This window comes from Gambusia affinis, linkage group LG12 (genome assembly GCF_019740435.1).
Source record: "Gambusia affinis linkage group LG12, SWU_Gaff_1.0, whole genome shotgun sequence".
Classification (NCBI taxonomy): Eukaryota; Metazoa; Chordata; class Actinopteri; order Cyprinodontiformes; family Poeciliidae; genus Gambusia; species Gambusia affinis.
In genome coordinates this window covers 21,154,011-21,168,044 of record NC_057879.1, presented here as the reverse complement: position 1 = coordinate 21,168,044, position 14,034 = coordinate 21,154,011, and the positions used below count along the sequence as shown (strand labels likewise).

At 36.8% G+C, this 14,034-nt stretch overlaps 1 protein-coding gene across 2 annotated transcripts in view; it reads left to right on the top strand.

Moving 5' to 3' along the window:
• LOC122840855 (retinal-specific phospholipid-transporting ATPase ABCA4-like) overlaps positions 1-13,393 on the top strand; it is a 47,617-nt gene extending 34,224 nt beyond the window's left edge. For both annotated transcript variants that reach the window (XM_044133602.1, XM_044133601.1), the window contains 18 exons: positions 22-54; positions 139-244; positions 324-398; positions 487-656; positions 996-1,173; positions 1,383-1,498; positions 2,605-2,752; positions 4,546-4,669; positions 5,535-5,664; positions 5,903-6,023; positions 6,982-7,044; positions 7,731-7,837; positions 9,108-9,249; positions 9,468-9,602; positions 9,911-10,014; positions 10,745-10,837; positions 11,018-11,267; positions 12,756-13,393. In XM_044133602.1, the coding sequence (XP_043989537.1) occupies positions 22-54; positions 139-244; positions 324-398; positions 487-656; positions 996-1,173; positions 1,383-1,498; positions 2,605-2,752; positions 4,546-4,669; positions 5,535-5,664; positions 5,903-6,023; positions 6,982-7,044; positions 7,731-7,837; positions 9,108-9,249; positions 9,468-9,602; positions 9,911-10,014; positions 10,745-10,837; positions 11,018-11,267; positions 12,756-12,863 (2,203 nt within the window). In that variant the 3' untranslated portion in view covers positions 12,864-13,393. The remainder of the gene's footprint in view (positions 1-21; positions 55-138; positions 245-323; positions 399-486; positions 657-995; positions 1,174-1,382; positions 1,499-2,604; positions 2,753-4,545; positions 4,670-5,534; positions 5,665-5,902; positions 6,024-6,981; positions 7,045-7,730; positions 7,838-9,107; positions 9,250-9,467; positions 9,603-9,910; positions 10,015-10,744; positions 10,838-11,017; positions 11,268-12,755) is intronic.
• The last annotated feature ends 641 nt before the right edge of the window (positions 13,394-14,034 follow it).

Genomic DNA, 14,034 nt, shown 5'->3' with positions numbered 1-14,034 from the left:
TTCTTTATCATTATTTTCCAGCTTAAAGAGCAAATACTGGGTGAATGAACAAAGGTACTTGCATTTCTAGTCTCAATTTGTATCTAGAAGTGGGAATTTCTCTCTTTTATTTTCAGTTTGAATCTTTTCTGTCTTCAGGTATGGAGGCCTCTCCATAGGAGGTCAACTTCCCATCCTAGATGTGGATCCTAGAGACATCCAGAATTTTTTCCATCAGCTGGGACGGATGCTCAACATAACGGGGGTAATGCTCTCTTTGCTTTCACCTCTACATTAGACTGTAATCCATCCTGTCAGCTCATTCTGAGCTCCCATGTTCACAGGGTCGTTACTCCAGACTTGCCCTGAGGGAGATCGGTACGTTCCTACACTTCATGGAGAGCGAGTTTCATGTAAAGGTATGTCTTATGAAGAAAACTTTCTTGCACTCGGGGTATAAATATTTCTGTTTGGATGTGTTGAATTGCCTCTCCAATCCTTTGTCAGGTGTGGTATAATAACAAAGGCTGGCACGCCATGGTGGCCTTCATGAATGTGGCCAATAACGCCATTCTGCGAGCCTTCCTCCCTTCGTTCGCCAAACCTGTCGAGTATGGGATCACCGCCATCAATCACCCTCTGAATCTCACCAAAGAGCAGCTTTCTGAAGTCACTGTGTGAGCAAAGCTGCACCTTTACAGTTTTTGTTCTGAAGGATAAGAAATGCTACGTCTAAAACACTGTTTTTAGTTTTTGTATCTGCTTTGCAGCAAGTTTTTAATTACAATTTCTCAAAAGCAGTCTGAGTACACTGTGCGATCAAAAATGACTAGCATTAGTAAACGTGTAAAAAGTGTTCATAAAAATAAATTTGAATCCAGTGTTGGAATAGACCAAGACTGAAAATGATAAAGAATCCGGGTGCCTTTATTCAGTTACTACTTCCCAGAATCTCATTAAAATAAATATCCAATCCAGACCAGTTGTGATTTTATTCTGCTCCTTTCTTCCTGCAGGTTGACCACTTCAGTGGATGCCGTTGTAGCGATCTGTGTCATTTTCGCCATGTCCTTCATCCCTGCCAGCTTCGTCCTCTACCTCATTCAGGAGCGAGTGACCAAAGCCAAGCACCTGCAGTTTGTCAGTGGAGTGAGTCCTTGTGTTTACTGGGTGGCCAACTTCTTCTGGGACTTGGTGAGTAAGATTGGGCTCCGTAAACAAAACCGCTTACAAATGTGTGGGTTTTTTAATAAATATTGTTTTAATTAGAGAGTTCCAGATTAAAAGGAAGTTCTCAAAATATATTGTGATAGTATGAGTTATGTATAATCTTTAATTTGTTTCTTTGCAGTTTTTTTGTTGCAGATTTTGCTTCATAATGTCATCGTTTATTTCTCTCTCAGATGAACTACTTTCTCAGCACTGCAATGGTGGTTGGCATTTTCCTGGCATTTGATAAAAAGTGTTACACGTCACCAACTAACCTCCCAGCATTAATAGCTCTTCTTCTTCTTTACGGGTAAGCTGCTGATTTTTAAATCTGGTTTAATTAAATACAAAGCAAATGTTTAAAGCATTTTGAAATAAAGAGCAAATTGGGTTTCTGGAACAGATAGCTTGGAGAAATCCAGCTTGTGTCATCTGAATTTATAAAGAAAATCAAACGCCTGAGAGAGTAAAAACAACTAACTTCAACTGATTTTTTTCTTTTCAAATGTGTTTAGATGTGTTCCCCATCACAATGATGGAAAAAATGGTGAACAGTGTGGCAGGAAAGAAATGAAAACACAAGACAGCCAAAAAGGCAGACAAGATAAAAATTAGGTATCTACCCAAAGTTGATCTCAGATAAAAGTACCATAGTAATAACAAAGTCTCTATCTCAAAATTGACTTTATAAAGGGAAGATTTAGACAAAATATATTTTGCAGGGAAAAGGAAGTCTCAGAATGTTTTCTGAGAGCAGTAGTTTAGAGATATAAAAAAACACCCAATAAGGAGGAATTTAAAAGAGGCCTGTCACAAGCAAAGTCTGTAATTCAAGACATTTTAACAAACATGGATGTTAAAGACGCAGGAGGATCAGTTGCATAGAAAACTCATTGGAATAAAATTTAAAACATTATTTGTCTGACAACAAAAGTTAACAGGATCAACATATTCCACTGACAGATTACACATAAAATAAAAAATGGGATGCAAAAAAAGTTTTTCTTACCTAAAATATGGTTATGCTCACAAACAAGCTTTCTTCTGGTTGTCTGTGTTTTGTTCACACTATTAACTGTTGCCATGGCATGAATTGTGTTTTGTGCTAACCTCTGAGGTGTGAACAGTGTGAGCTGTTCCTTTTGTTTAATCCAAGATTCCCATATCTATATGGGGCAAATTAGTGTTTCTCAGACAGAGAAGGGTTTTGTTTGAAGAGGATAAATCTGCCCTCTTTGCCTGTTTACGTCAATGGAGCTCACCCACATTTCCTGCATCGATGATCCTTGTAGCTGATCTTTCTTGTGTGTTGTTACAAAGGGGTCACACATCTGTTAAGCATTTTATGCCTCTAAAACATGACATCTGCCTTTTAAACACACTATTTTCATAATTCTCAATTTCTTCTTCTTTCAGGTGGTCAGTGACACCCATGATGTACCCCATGTCCTACGTATTCAGTATACCAAGCACTGCGTATGTGTCTCTGTCCTGCATCAATCTGTTTATTGGCATCAACAGCAGCGCCATCACTTTCATCCTGGAACTCTTTGAAAACAATCGGGTGAGGACAGAAATATAAACAAAAGGAAAAGCTTATTCGTGGTTTGACCTGAATTATTTCTAAAATACTGATAATTTTAAGGTGAGTGAGGAAGATTTACTGTAGCAAAAAAAATATTTGCTGCATCTTTATTAAAGTTAAGGACCTGATGTCTGTAAGAAATAAATCTTCAACTGAAAGTTAATGAGTAAAAGTGGCATACTTAGCAACAAGTAGTGGATTTGTGAAGAAAGCAATAAAGAAATGTACAATTTAACTTAGAGCAGAATTGAAAGCTCAAACACTTAACAATGTAATCAATTATTACATGAAGAAGCCATAAACTATGGAACAAAAACCCACAACCAAAATGTTTTGCATTTACAGTTCAGATCAGGACACATCCCAATTAACTATGTAAGTGTTTGTTAGTTTTTAAGTACGTTTTAAACGGACAAGTTCTAATTGTTTACCACTCCTAGTTCCCATATTTACCCAATTTACTGTGGGCAATTATGTCTACCACAAACAATTTGATACATGAGTGAGTTTTTCAGTTATTACCGAACCACATGGGACTCATCCCCACAAACAATTTACTGCTTTATTTAAAACCAGAAATGAAAACCGTCATGTTGAGGTCTATTTCTTCAGTGTGTTATTTCACACAATAATATTAAGAGACCATTTTGAGTGTGATTGTGTATAATCAATAGATTATGCTATTATAAGGGAAACAATTATAGATGAGTGTCTGTCATATCATCGCTGGAAAAAAAAATAAAAAATTGACCTGCAGCTAAAGAACTCATTTATGCAAATTCCTCCTATTTCTGTTTTGTACTGTTGCCCATGGCTGTAAGAGGTGAATTATTTCTCAAAACAAGCCATGTTTTCTGAATGTCTGGATACGCTCGGTTGCGGGTAACATAAATTGATTAATGCAGATGTGGACTAAAGTCTGCTGTGAGGCCTTGAGGGCAGACGAGTGTCTGACAAACTAGAAAGAAAAAAATATCAAGAGGGGACAAGGAAATGCTAATTAAAATTGGACTCACACTTGTATTAGCATGCGTCAAAGAGGAAACGGTAGATTTTAGTGAATAATGCAGAAAACATTTTAATGAGGCTAAAACATTAAAGATTGAGTGAGGAAGACTTTATTATCATTTGAGACAGGAGAAATATTTGGTCTGAAGACTGTCTGAACAAAGATATATGTGAACACCTGTTACTTTATTTTGTGTTTACAAAAAAGGGGGAGTGGGATAAAACCAGTAAAGTTTGTAGATTGCACTCTCATTGTAATCTACTATAATAGAAAAAAAAGGCCATTCTCCAGCAGATGGTCATCTCCTCTGAACATCTGCGCTCCATTTTTCTCACCACAGATGAGTCATGAGAGATGCTCTCCAGGTGGACTGCGTCATATTAATGTTTGTTGATATTTCTCAAAAACTATTCATAAAATTGTGCATTATAAAATTACCATCATTCTTGCCAAGTTGGAAAAATTTGCTTAATTAAAAAACTTTTTTATTTTTTTTCCACACAGGAAAAAAAAACAAAACCCTAAATGGGGACATTATTTAAAATGGGCACACACAACACAAATGATTACTTGAGATTGTTTTTGTCTGTTTACAAATACAGTTTTACAGCAAATCCTACGCAGGGTACCATCATGCTGTGTTTAGCAAACAGTTTACAAATGGAACAAAAATATTAACTTGTATTTGTCACAGAGCTCTGTTTATATGCCATCAAATGTATTTTCATATTGTTGCTGCTGGGACATGTTCTTGTGTTTCCAGTCTCTGCTGACGTTTAACGAGTGGCTGAAGAAATTGCTGCTGGTGTTTCCTCACTTCTGCCTGGGGCGAGGACTGATCGACATGGCCATGAATCAGGCTGTAACTGATGTCTACGCCAGGTTTGGTAAGCGCTGCATGGTGTTTCACTTGTTAAAAGTTTTGACAATGCAAATGTAAGAACATATTAAAAAGTTTAAAACTCAGTTTCCCCATGACTTGATTCTCTGTCACCACCACAGTTTTCTCAGGGTGATGTGCAGCAGTACTTTTCACCTTCGTCCTGCAGGTCATCCTACCGGATAACTTTCTTCCAAATGTTTGCTGTGTCCTCTATATGGCTCCTCCCCTACTTCAAATATTACTTCTTGTGGTTTCTTTCAACAAGGTTTAATTAATTTTTTTTGTACTCTTCTGTGACGGCCTAATTTATTGGAGTGGCTGTTGTTCAAGACTTTTTCTGTTTGCTGTGTAAGATGTTCGAAGCTTAGGATCTGTATCTGCTTCAAGCTTCTCCACAACTTTACCCCTGATCTGTCTGCTTTGTTCCTTGGTTTTCATGATGTTTATGTTTATGTTCTCCAACAAAACTCTGAGTATCTCACAGAACAGATGGATTTTCACAGAGGTTATAAACTATGTGTGCTCATTATGGGAATTTGGAAATTGATTATTGTCTAGATAAAGACACTAACAACAAATTTACACTGCTTTTTAATGTGATGTAGATGTTTAAATTGATCTATCATCTTACAATTGACAATTATGCACTGCCTTGTCTTGATGTACCACAAAAATTACATTTAGCTACTTTGAAGTTTGTTGTTTTAATGGGAGAAAATTAGAAGAAAAAAAAAATAAAAGAATGGGAATTCTTGACAAAAGGTTCAATTGTCTGTAAAGCTTTGATTTTTTTGCGTGTGTGGGTGTGTGTGTGTTTCATTTCACAAGTCAAAATACTTTGGTATGTCTTTCGTCTTTCTCTTTTACAGGTGAAGAATACAAAATGGATCCTTTTCGGTGGGACTTTGTGGGAAAAAACATATTTTTTATGCTAGTGGAAGGCTTTGTGTACTTTAGTTTCAACCTTTTGATCCAGTATCGGTTCTTCTTGGACCACTGGTAAGAGCTTGTAATTAACTAAACACACACAAATAACATTTAATACACTGAATGGAAATATATTAAAACCGATTGTTTTAATATCTCACAGAACAGATGGATCAAACTAATTGTTGAATTAGCTAATTCAAGCTGATTCAAAAATTTGTTTGAATTAGCTTTTCAAGCTAGCTTTTGAAAAGGCATTTCTCTGGTCTTGTCAATTTCTCCTTAGAGGACTTTGTTCTTTATTTCTCAGGCTACCAGACTGTAAACAGGCTGTAGTACAAAATGAGGATGAGGATGTTGCAGAGGAAAGGCGGAGGATATATGAGGGAGGAAGCAAGAAGAACATCCTGCAGATCAGAGACCTCTCAAAGGTAAAAGTCTTTAAATCAAACTTTTCCGTAACATCCCCATTCCCTAAAGTATTCTTACTACTTAGTGTATTGAATAGTAGGTGTTCGCTCACATGAATCACATAAATTAAACAGTCACCAAACAATAAAATTTTTATGATACTATTCTAACAAAAACTATTTTCCTTCTGGGATTACATTATCTTGATAAATATAATAATCTACCATCTGACAATGGCTTCAAAAACTAAAAACAGTCCTTGATAGCTGCAGCCTCCATCAGCACCACAAAGCTGCTAAACACAACACTTATCTGCTCAGGAACGATATGGAGTGCAGTTCAGATCTCATTTAAAGGAACAGTATGACAAAAAATGTTATCAGTTTTGAGACCATAACTTGATCTTGTTGTACTTTGCCTAACAACAAGAACTAACTACAGCAGCCATGTTTGAAGATTGAAGGATCCTCCATTGTTTTGAAAATAAAACACACACAAAATTAATATACATAAATAAATGAAATAAGTTTTATCTAAATAGAAAATGGTAATTTTGACATTTGTTTTGGTTATTGGACTGTATCATGTTTTTTTTTTTTTATTTTATAACAGAATAACAGGTTTTATTAGATTAATTCTGGAGGAAATAATTGTCACCGCTCAAGTTGTTTAAACTCTACGTGTTTATTTTTTTACATTTAAAAAGGAAGAACATAAAGTTTATACTAATGAAAGAGCATCAGTATTACATAAAATTGTTCTTAACTCCTTTGTCCACAAACTCCGTTTCACTCCATCAAACAAAAAAAAAATTACCTTAATTTACCAGACCAAAACATATAAAATGATAAAATTCACAAGTCAGAACATGATTGCACATGATTTGTCAATTTAGAGCTTTTTAAAATATATTTGTGGTTACTACATTTGCTCTGGTTCTGCTCCACTGAAGTGAGATGTTATTATTTCTCTGCACAGACGTATGTGGGCAGAAAGAGGGCAGCTGTGGACCGGATTTGTGTGGGAGTCCCTGCAGGCGAGGTGAAGTCACTGAGTTCATCCATGCTGAGATTTATTTCAATCTTTTCTCTTTGCCACAAGTCGTGTCTGTTTGTCTGTGAATAAATAAAGACTAATGGTTAAAATTTAGAACTTTGAATTAATTTTGTTTTCATGAGAACAGTTAAAATAGATATTTATACACAACATAAAAAGACATTCAGTTCAGTTTGTCTTTGATGATCATTAGTGATAAATCATCTCAAAGCACTTTAAAAAACAAACAGATCTGATATATATGTAAAGTATAAAGTCAAATCAATCAGACAGATTAATGTTCCGTTTAATCCCATTTATAATACAGTGCTATGGTGATTGGAAACATATTTTGCATCGAACCAGTGACAGCAAATTGCATTGATTCATTGACTTTACAGCAATCCCCTGACCTGAGAAAGCATATGGTCACAGTGGAAAAGAACAACTACTTTGTAACAGGAAGAAATTTTAAACGCACTTGATGAAAAAAAATATTTCAAACCTTTCCTGTGGTACATTAGGATTATAAAAAATATTTGTACTTGCTAAATCCCTTCGATTCTTGGTTGATTAGTGAGTGAAATCACAAAAGAGAAAAAAATTCAGCTTCTTGATGATATTTATTCTTTATAATAGTGCCACAGTTTTCTGTGCATCTGGTATTAATTGCGTCCTTTTGTTGTTGTCAGTGTTTCGGCCTTCTGGGAGTTAATGGAGCTGGGAAGACAACAACTTTCAAAATGTTGACAGGTGACACTGATGCCAGCTCTGGAGAAGCTACCGTGGCTGGTTACAAGTAGGTGGAACTCATTTATTGACTAATAAAGGCATTCCTGTCCCAGCTTAAAACAAAAACTCTTTTTAAGTCAGTATACCTTGCAAATGTAGTTATGCCAACTGACACACAAACTTACATAAATTGTATAAGACAGATTAAGAAAAAGTAGTGGATAATTGTGAAATTAGATTTTCAACACACAAAAATCTAAAGAATGTATTGGGCTCCTTTTACCTTTTACTGTGACCCTAATAAATACAATTTAATGCAACCAATTGTCCTCAAAATAAAGGCATTTGGTAAACAGTAACTGTGTGGTATTCAGTCTCAGTATAAATGTTGCTGTTTTTTGAAGGTTTCAGTGGTTTTGTAAGAGAAAGTTGATGAACAAACAGCATCACAAAGACCAAGGTATAAAAGCACACAGGTCAGAGAAAAGTTGAGGACAAGTTTAAATTAGGTTATAAAAAAATGTGCAAACCTTAGCAGTTTTGCAATGCACATCCATAAAACATTTTAAAGTTAGTAGTGGAAAATACAAGATAAAATGTCATACATATTAAACCTGACAAATTTTGAAATTAAATTAGTGCTTGAAGCCAAATGATTTTCAGTTGAAAACCATGTTATTTTCCTTTTATGTTAAAGTTTTCACCACTTTGTTTCTGTGTCCAACACTCAAACATGTGATACACAGATCCCCTAAAATACATTAAAATTTGAGGAGTACGAATATTTTTTCAGTGTTCTATGTAATGACAGAAGTTGCTACTCCTGGCTCATCCTGCATGTAGTTCCAGCTGGGTGAATCCTAAAACAGCTCTGAGAATTAGACTGTTCGGACACTGTCTGGCATAATCTGTGAGATAACACTATCTGATAAGATACACAGATCCCCTAAAATACATTAAAATTTTAGGAGTATGAATATTTTTTCTGTGTTCTATGTAATGACAGAAGTTGCTACTCCTGGCTCATCCTGCATGTAGTTCCAGCTGGGTGAATCCTAAAACAGCTCTGAGAATTAGACTGTTCGGACACTGTCTGGCATAATCTGTGAGATAACACTATCTGATAATGAAACAAACCCACGTCTCTAAACACAAGTTAACGTTTGCTAATCAGGAGAGAGAATGAGATTTTTGACACCCCGAATCGAATCTTGTCTTGGCAAATTTCAAAATGTAGAAATTTGCATCATGTCTTCATACAGCTAATGCCATCTAAAAATGTTTCATATTATTTGAGCTCCTATTTCTCAAGTAACATATTGTGTTTATATTGGCAGCATCCTGACAGAAATACTAGACGTGCACCAGAACATGGGCTACTGCCCCCAGTTTGATGCCATTGATGAGCTTCTTACCGGCAGGGAGCATCTCTACCTTTACGCCCGACTCAGAGGGGTGCCTGAGTCAGAGATCCCCAGAGTAAGTGGGACTCCAGCTGCTTCACATATTGAAGCACCTTAGGATGTTCTACTCTGCTACACATATGACAAAGACCTCCATCTTCTCTTCACGTTTTGTTTACTTATCCCTATATTTTTTTCATCTGTTTTTTTATTTTTTGGCATATTCTTTTATGAAGGAATCGGTCAGGGATGCATCGAAGTGGCCTCTGAACTTAGATTCTGTTTCTTCTGCAGGTGGCAGAGTGGGGCATCCAGAAGTTGGGCTTGACAGAATACGCTGGCTGCAGCGCAGGAACCTACAGCGGAGGCAACAAGCGTAAACTGTCCACAGCTATTGCAATGATTGGCTGCCCTGCACTGGTCCTGCTGGTAGGGGAGCCAATGACAACAAGCTACAGAGCCCTTTGTTTCTGTTTTTTAGATTTTATGCAGGAATTTATCAATGAACTAGTCTTTGGATCCAGATGGTAAGCCATATGGGTTCAGTCAGGCCTGGCCTGGAATGTTTTATATGTTGGCACAAAAACTAGGCAGTTCAGTTCAAACTGGCATAAATCTGTGATTTTTTGCCATATGCTGATACAGATAAGGACTTGGTCTCTGTTAGTGTGCCACTGTGTGCTCAGAGAGACAAGTTTGCTGCTTGTTCTGTAACTGCTTTCCTTTTTTTTTCTTAGGATGAGCCGACGACTGGGATGGATCCGCACTCTCGGCGCTTTCTGTGGAACGCTATTATGAGTGTGATTCAGGACGGCAGGGCTGTGGTGCTAACGTCACACAGGTTCGAAACCTTGTGATGAATTCAATTCTTGGTCCACAAATATGTGGACCAAATATCAGCAGCTAACCAAACACAAATTCCAAAAGCATTTAAAAAAGCATTCAGATATTATTCTTTGTGGAAGGAAAGTTACTGTATATTATGTAGTATACATAATATACAGTATATTACTGTATATTATGTTTCACATGATGAATTGAGTTACAGAATTATATAAACTTGTCAATAATCATTTAGTTTATTGAAATGCATCTATAAATACATTTTAGTCAGAGAATACAAATGAACAAACAATATTTTAGAGATCATACAAGACAGCAGAAGGTCGGGGATGAAGTTGGGTTTAGCAATGAAACAATATCATTTTGAACCACAAACCTACCAAGATCAAGCTGTCTGTCTAAACTGACAGGCAGGAAAAAGACACAATTATTCAGAGTAGCAGCCAAGAGGCCCAATTTTCACCTTTCAGTAGAACAACAAATCCAAGCAATGTTCTGGAATTATTCAACTGCTACAATGGCCCAGTCAAAGTGCAAACATAAATCCAATTGAGATTTTGTGGTATGACTTAAGAACCAATGTTTACTAAAGATTTTCATCCATTCCTTCCTCTTCCTCTAAACACACTACTTTGTGTTTCTTAAAACTCTAATAAGAAGCTTTAATGTTACAAGGTGGTGTAGGTCACAGACATGAATAAAGATGGATTGCTGTTGTTTTCCACCAGCATGGAGGAGTGTGAAGCTCTATGCACCCGACTGGCCATCATGGTCAATGGGACCTTCAAGTGTCTTGGTACCATCCAGCACCTCAAATACAAGTAAGAGTTTGTTTCTTACCTAACCAATAACTGTGATTACAATCTGTGACTGTAAGTCTGAGCTAGCATTAATATTTTTTATCATTTCCACCACCATCACATTATAGATGACAGACACATTAATGTTCGGAGAAAGAAAGCAGTATGCAATATTTCTGTCCTTTGCTTCCTTGTACCCAGATTTGGTGACGGCTATGTTGTGACAATGAAAATCAAGGCGGCTAAAGCAGGCTTGTCTCCAGAACTGGAGCCTGTGGAGAGCTTTATGGAGAGCTCCTTCCCCGGCTGTGTTCAGCGGGAGAAACACTACAACACGCTGCAGTATGAAATTGCCTCATCCTCCCTGGCGAGGATTTTCCAGTTGGTGGTGGCCAATAAAGACAGGCTCAGCATCGAAGACTACTCTGTTTCCCAGACAACACTGGACCAGGTAAAGCTGAAATGTGACAATCAAAACGAAAACAATTGCACTTTTTTAAAGAAAAAAGATTGCAAAGTGTTAGAAATTCACAAAAGCTGCTGTCAGAGGCTTGCTAACAAAACATAATTGAACATTGAATACTCAATTACAGAATGTTCTCATAAACCTAATTCATAATTGTGTTGGGAAAACTAGTTCACTTGATCACTTTCAATTCTGACTTTCAGCAACAATTTAGACTCAGAAAAACTCTAAATTGATCCTTGTGATGCGTCATTGGAACAAATACAGAAAGAAAGAAAAAAATAGTCATTTAGAGACTGCAAGGTCAACTCCATTTACAGGATACAGGCAAAACATTACAGTTAGCTAAGACGTGGTGTCTTTATATGCCTTGTAGGAGCGCCTGCTCTTTCCTCCTCTGTTTAAGGAGGGTGGATGGGTCCTCTATTAACCCCCACAGGGAAATCACTGTGCTAGAAAGACATCTAAAGACAAATAATAAAAACAGAACTATTTTCTACTAATGTGTAGTATAGAAATATGGATAACAAAAGCTATTTTTTTTAAAAACAGATCACTTATAGTATTCACACCACGATGTTGTACATTTATACTAGTTTACAAATGCCAAAATGAAAGCCTGCTAGGACTTAACTACTTATGTAGTCCTACTACAACAATTAACTTAATTGTGAAAACTGGCTTTTATTTGAAATTCTTTTCAAATTGTGCCTGTAAACTTTGAAACCCATTAAAGAGGACGTTTTGTTTGTCTTCAGTACTACAGTTTCTTTGGAACCAGAGTTCCTCCATGTAAACCAACACTTTATTTCCACCCGAATCATGCTGTAAACCTGTTCTCAAAGACACACATGACATACTTTTTAACTTGTTACTCCAGTTTGTCCAAAGTGTTTGATTCAGGATGATGCATATGCCTGTTGATTTCATTGTAGGATTTGAACAGTTATTCTTTTTTTTTTTGTTCCGGTGTTTTCAAGGTTGTAAAAGTGGCTGAAGTTTGAATGAAGTTCTTGAATGTGCAAGAAACTAAAACTGAAGTGGTTTTGTGTTGCCGTCCTTCCTGCGCATTTTTAGCAGCAGACGAGCATTTTGACAAGAAAGTGTGTACGAACTTTAGCTTTGCATTACGGAGAGTGAATATGAGGCCAAAGAATGCTGGGCCTCATATTCAGGAAAGATTTTATTATTATTCATCATGATCATTTTTGTCACTTCTGTTGCAAGCTGCACAAGCCTTCAAGGACATGCAGTTACAGACAATGAATGTCATTGCAAGATGATTTTAGTAGTTAACTATGTGAGAGTTGAACTTATTCCTCCTAATGCTTTTTTTCTGTTTGGAACAGCATACAATTCCAATCCACTCATTGGCCGGAATGTTATATTAATTCCTATGATGAGGAATTGGTGCAAAGTCAGTGGCCCAGAATGCCTTTGATCACATTCTAGATGAATTTCTTCTTTGTTCAGGTGTTTGTCAACTTCGCCAAGCAACAGACGGGAGAGGACGACGATGTGAGGCTGCACAGACGAACAGCAAGAAAAGACATGAAGATCTCTCCCGTGAAGAGGAAATAATGGGCAGCCACTTCTAAATACTCTGAAAAAAACCCAGAAGGGTTTCCCTGCATAGCAGTTAATATGATACACATTCCATAACCCAGCAGCCTCGTCTAAAACTTTTGCTAACCAAGGTGTTCGTGAGTTAGTGAGGCCATTCACCTGCCAAGTTGGTTTCTGCAGCCACAGCCAAACTCCAAATGCCTTTGGCTCCTGATGGGGATTAATTTGACCTGATATACCAAGCATGTGTGACTCATGATTATGACTTACAGTGTCTGTTAGCCCACAGAGACTGATGTTGAAACAGAGAAAACCGCTCATCGGACTGATGGGTTATTTAAATATGTACATATTGTATAAGTTATGAATTATTAAGCTTCCTAGACTTTTTTTTGTCTATATTAAAAACACAAATCTATTTTATTAGGCATATGTACATGAAATATTTATTTGTCCTCAGACTGACTGAGTGCAAAATATGTTTACCATTGCTTTTGTTCTGTTTGGTCATTTGCTATGCATTAAAGTTTATCTGCTGTGTTTTATACATTGCACATCATGTTGTCTCTCTGTGTGAGAAAAAAAATTGAAGAAAATCTCCTCATATCTCTGGTAATTGTTTAACCTCAGCTGTCCAGTCGAGTTGCAACAATTAAATAGTCATTACAAACAGTCAACAGTTTATAATGGATACACAAACTCGCCAAGCATCTTGTCACAGTTTCCACTTCTTTGACAAACAGTCCAGTTACTTGTCTGCTGCTGCAAGTCGTGGTGTCATTGCCTGAGGATGCCCACAAGCCAGAACCTCACAGGCCACCTCAAGTAGATAGAAGAATGTTGCCAATGTACAATTCAGAACTGCTAATGAATTCTCTGGAGATCTCATGCCACTGTCTCCCCATATGGTCATCTGAATGAGGCTGATGAGAATAAATAGAGACACAATGGGGGAGAAGGTGAGTCATTCTGTGAAATGAATTTATATGGCGCTGCTGACCACAACAAAAGACATCATGCCATTTCTTCGTATTTGAACAAAGGATACTTATTTGTAGAATAGGGGCTTAAAATCATCTCGGTTTGAAAAAATGACTTCCCCACCAGGGCTGAACCGACAAAGCATAATGAGATGATTACTTATTATTGTCTTTTTTTCTTGTTTTATTTACAGCTGTTCTTTTTG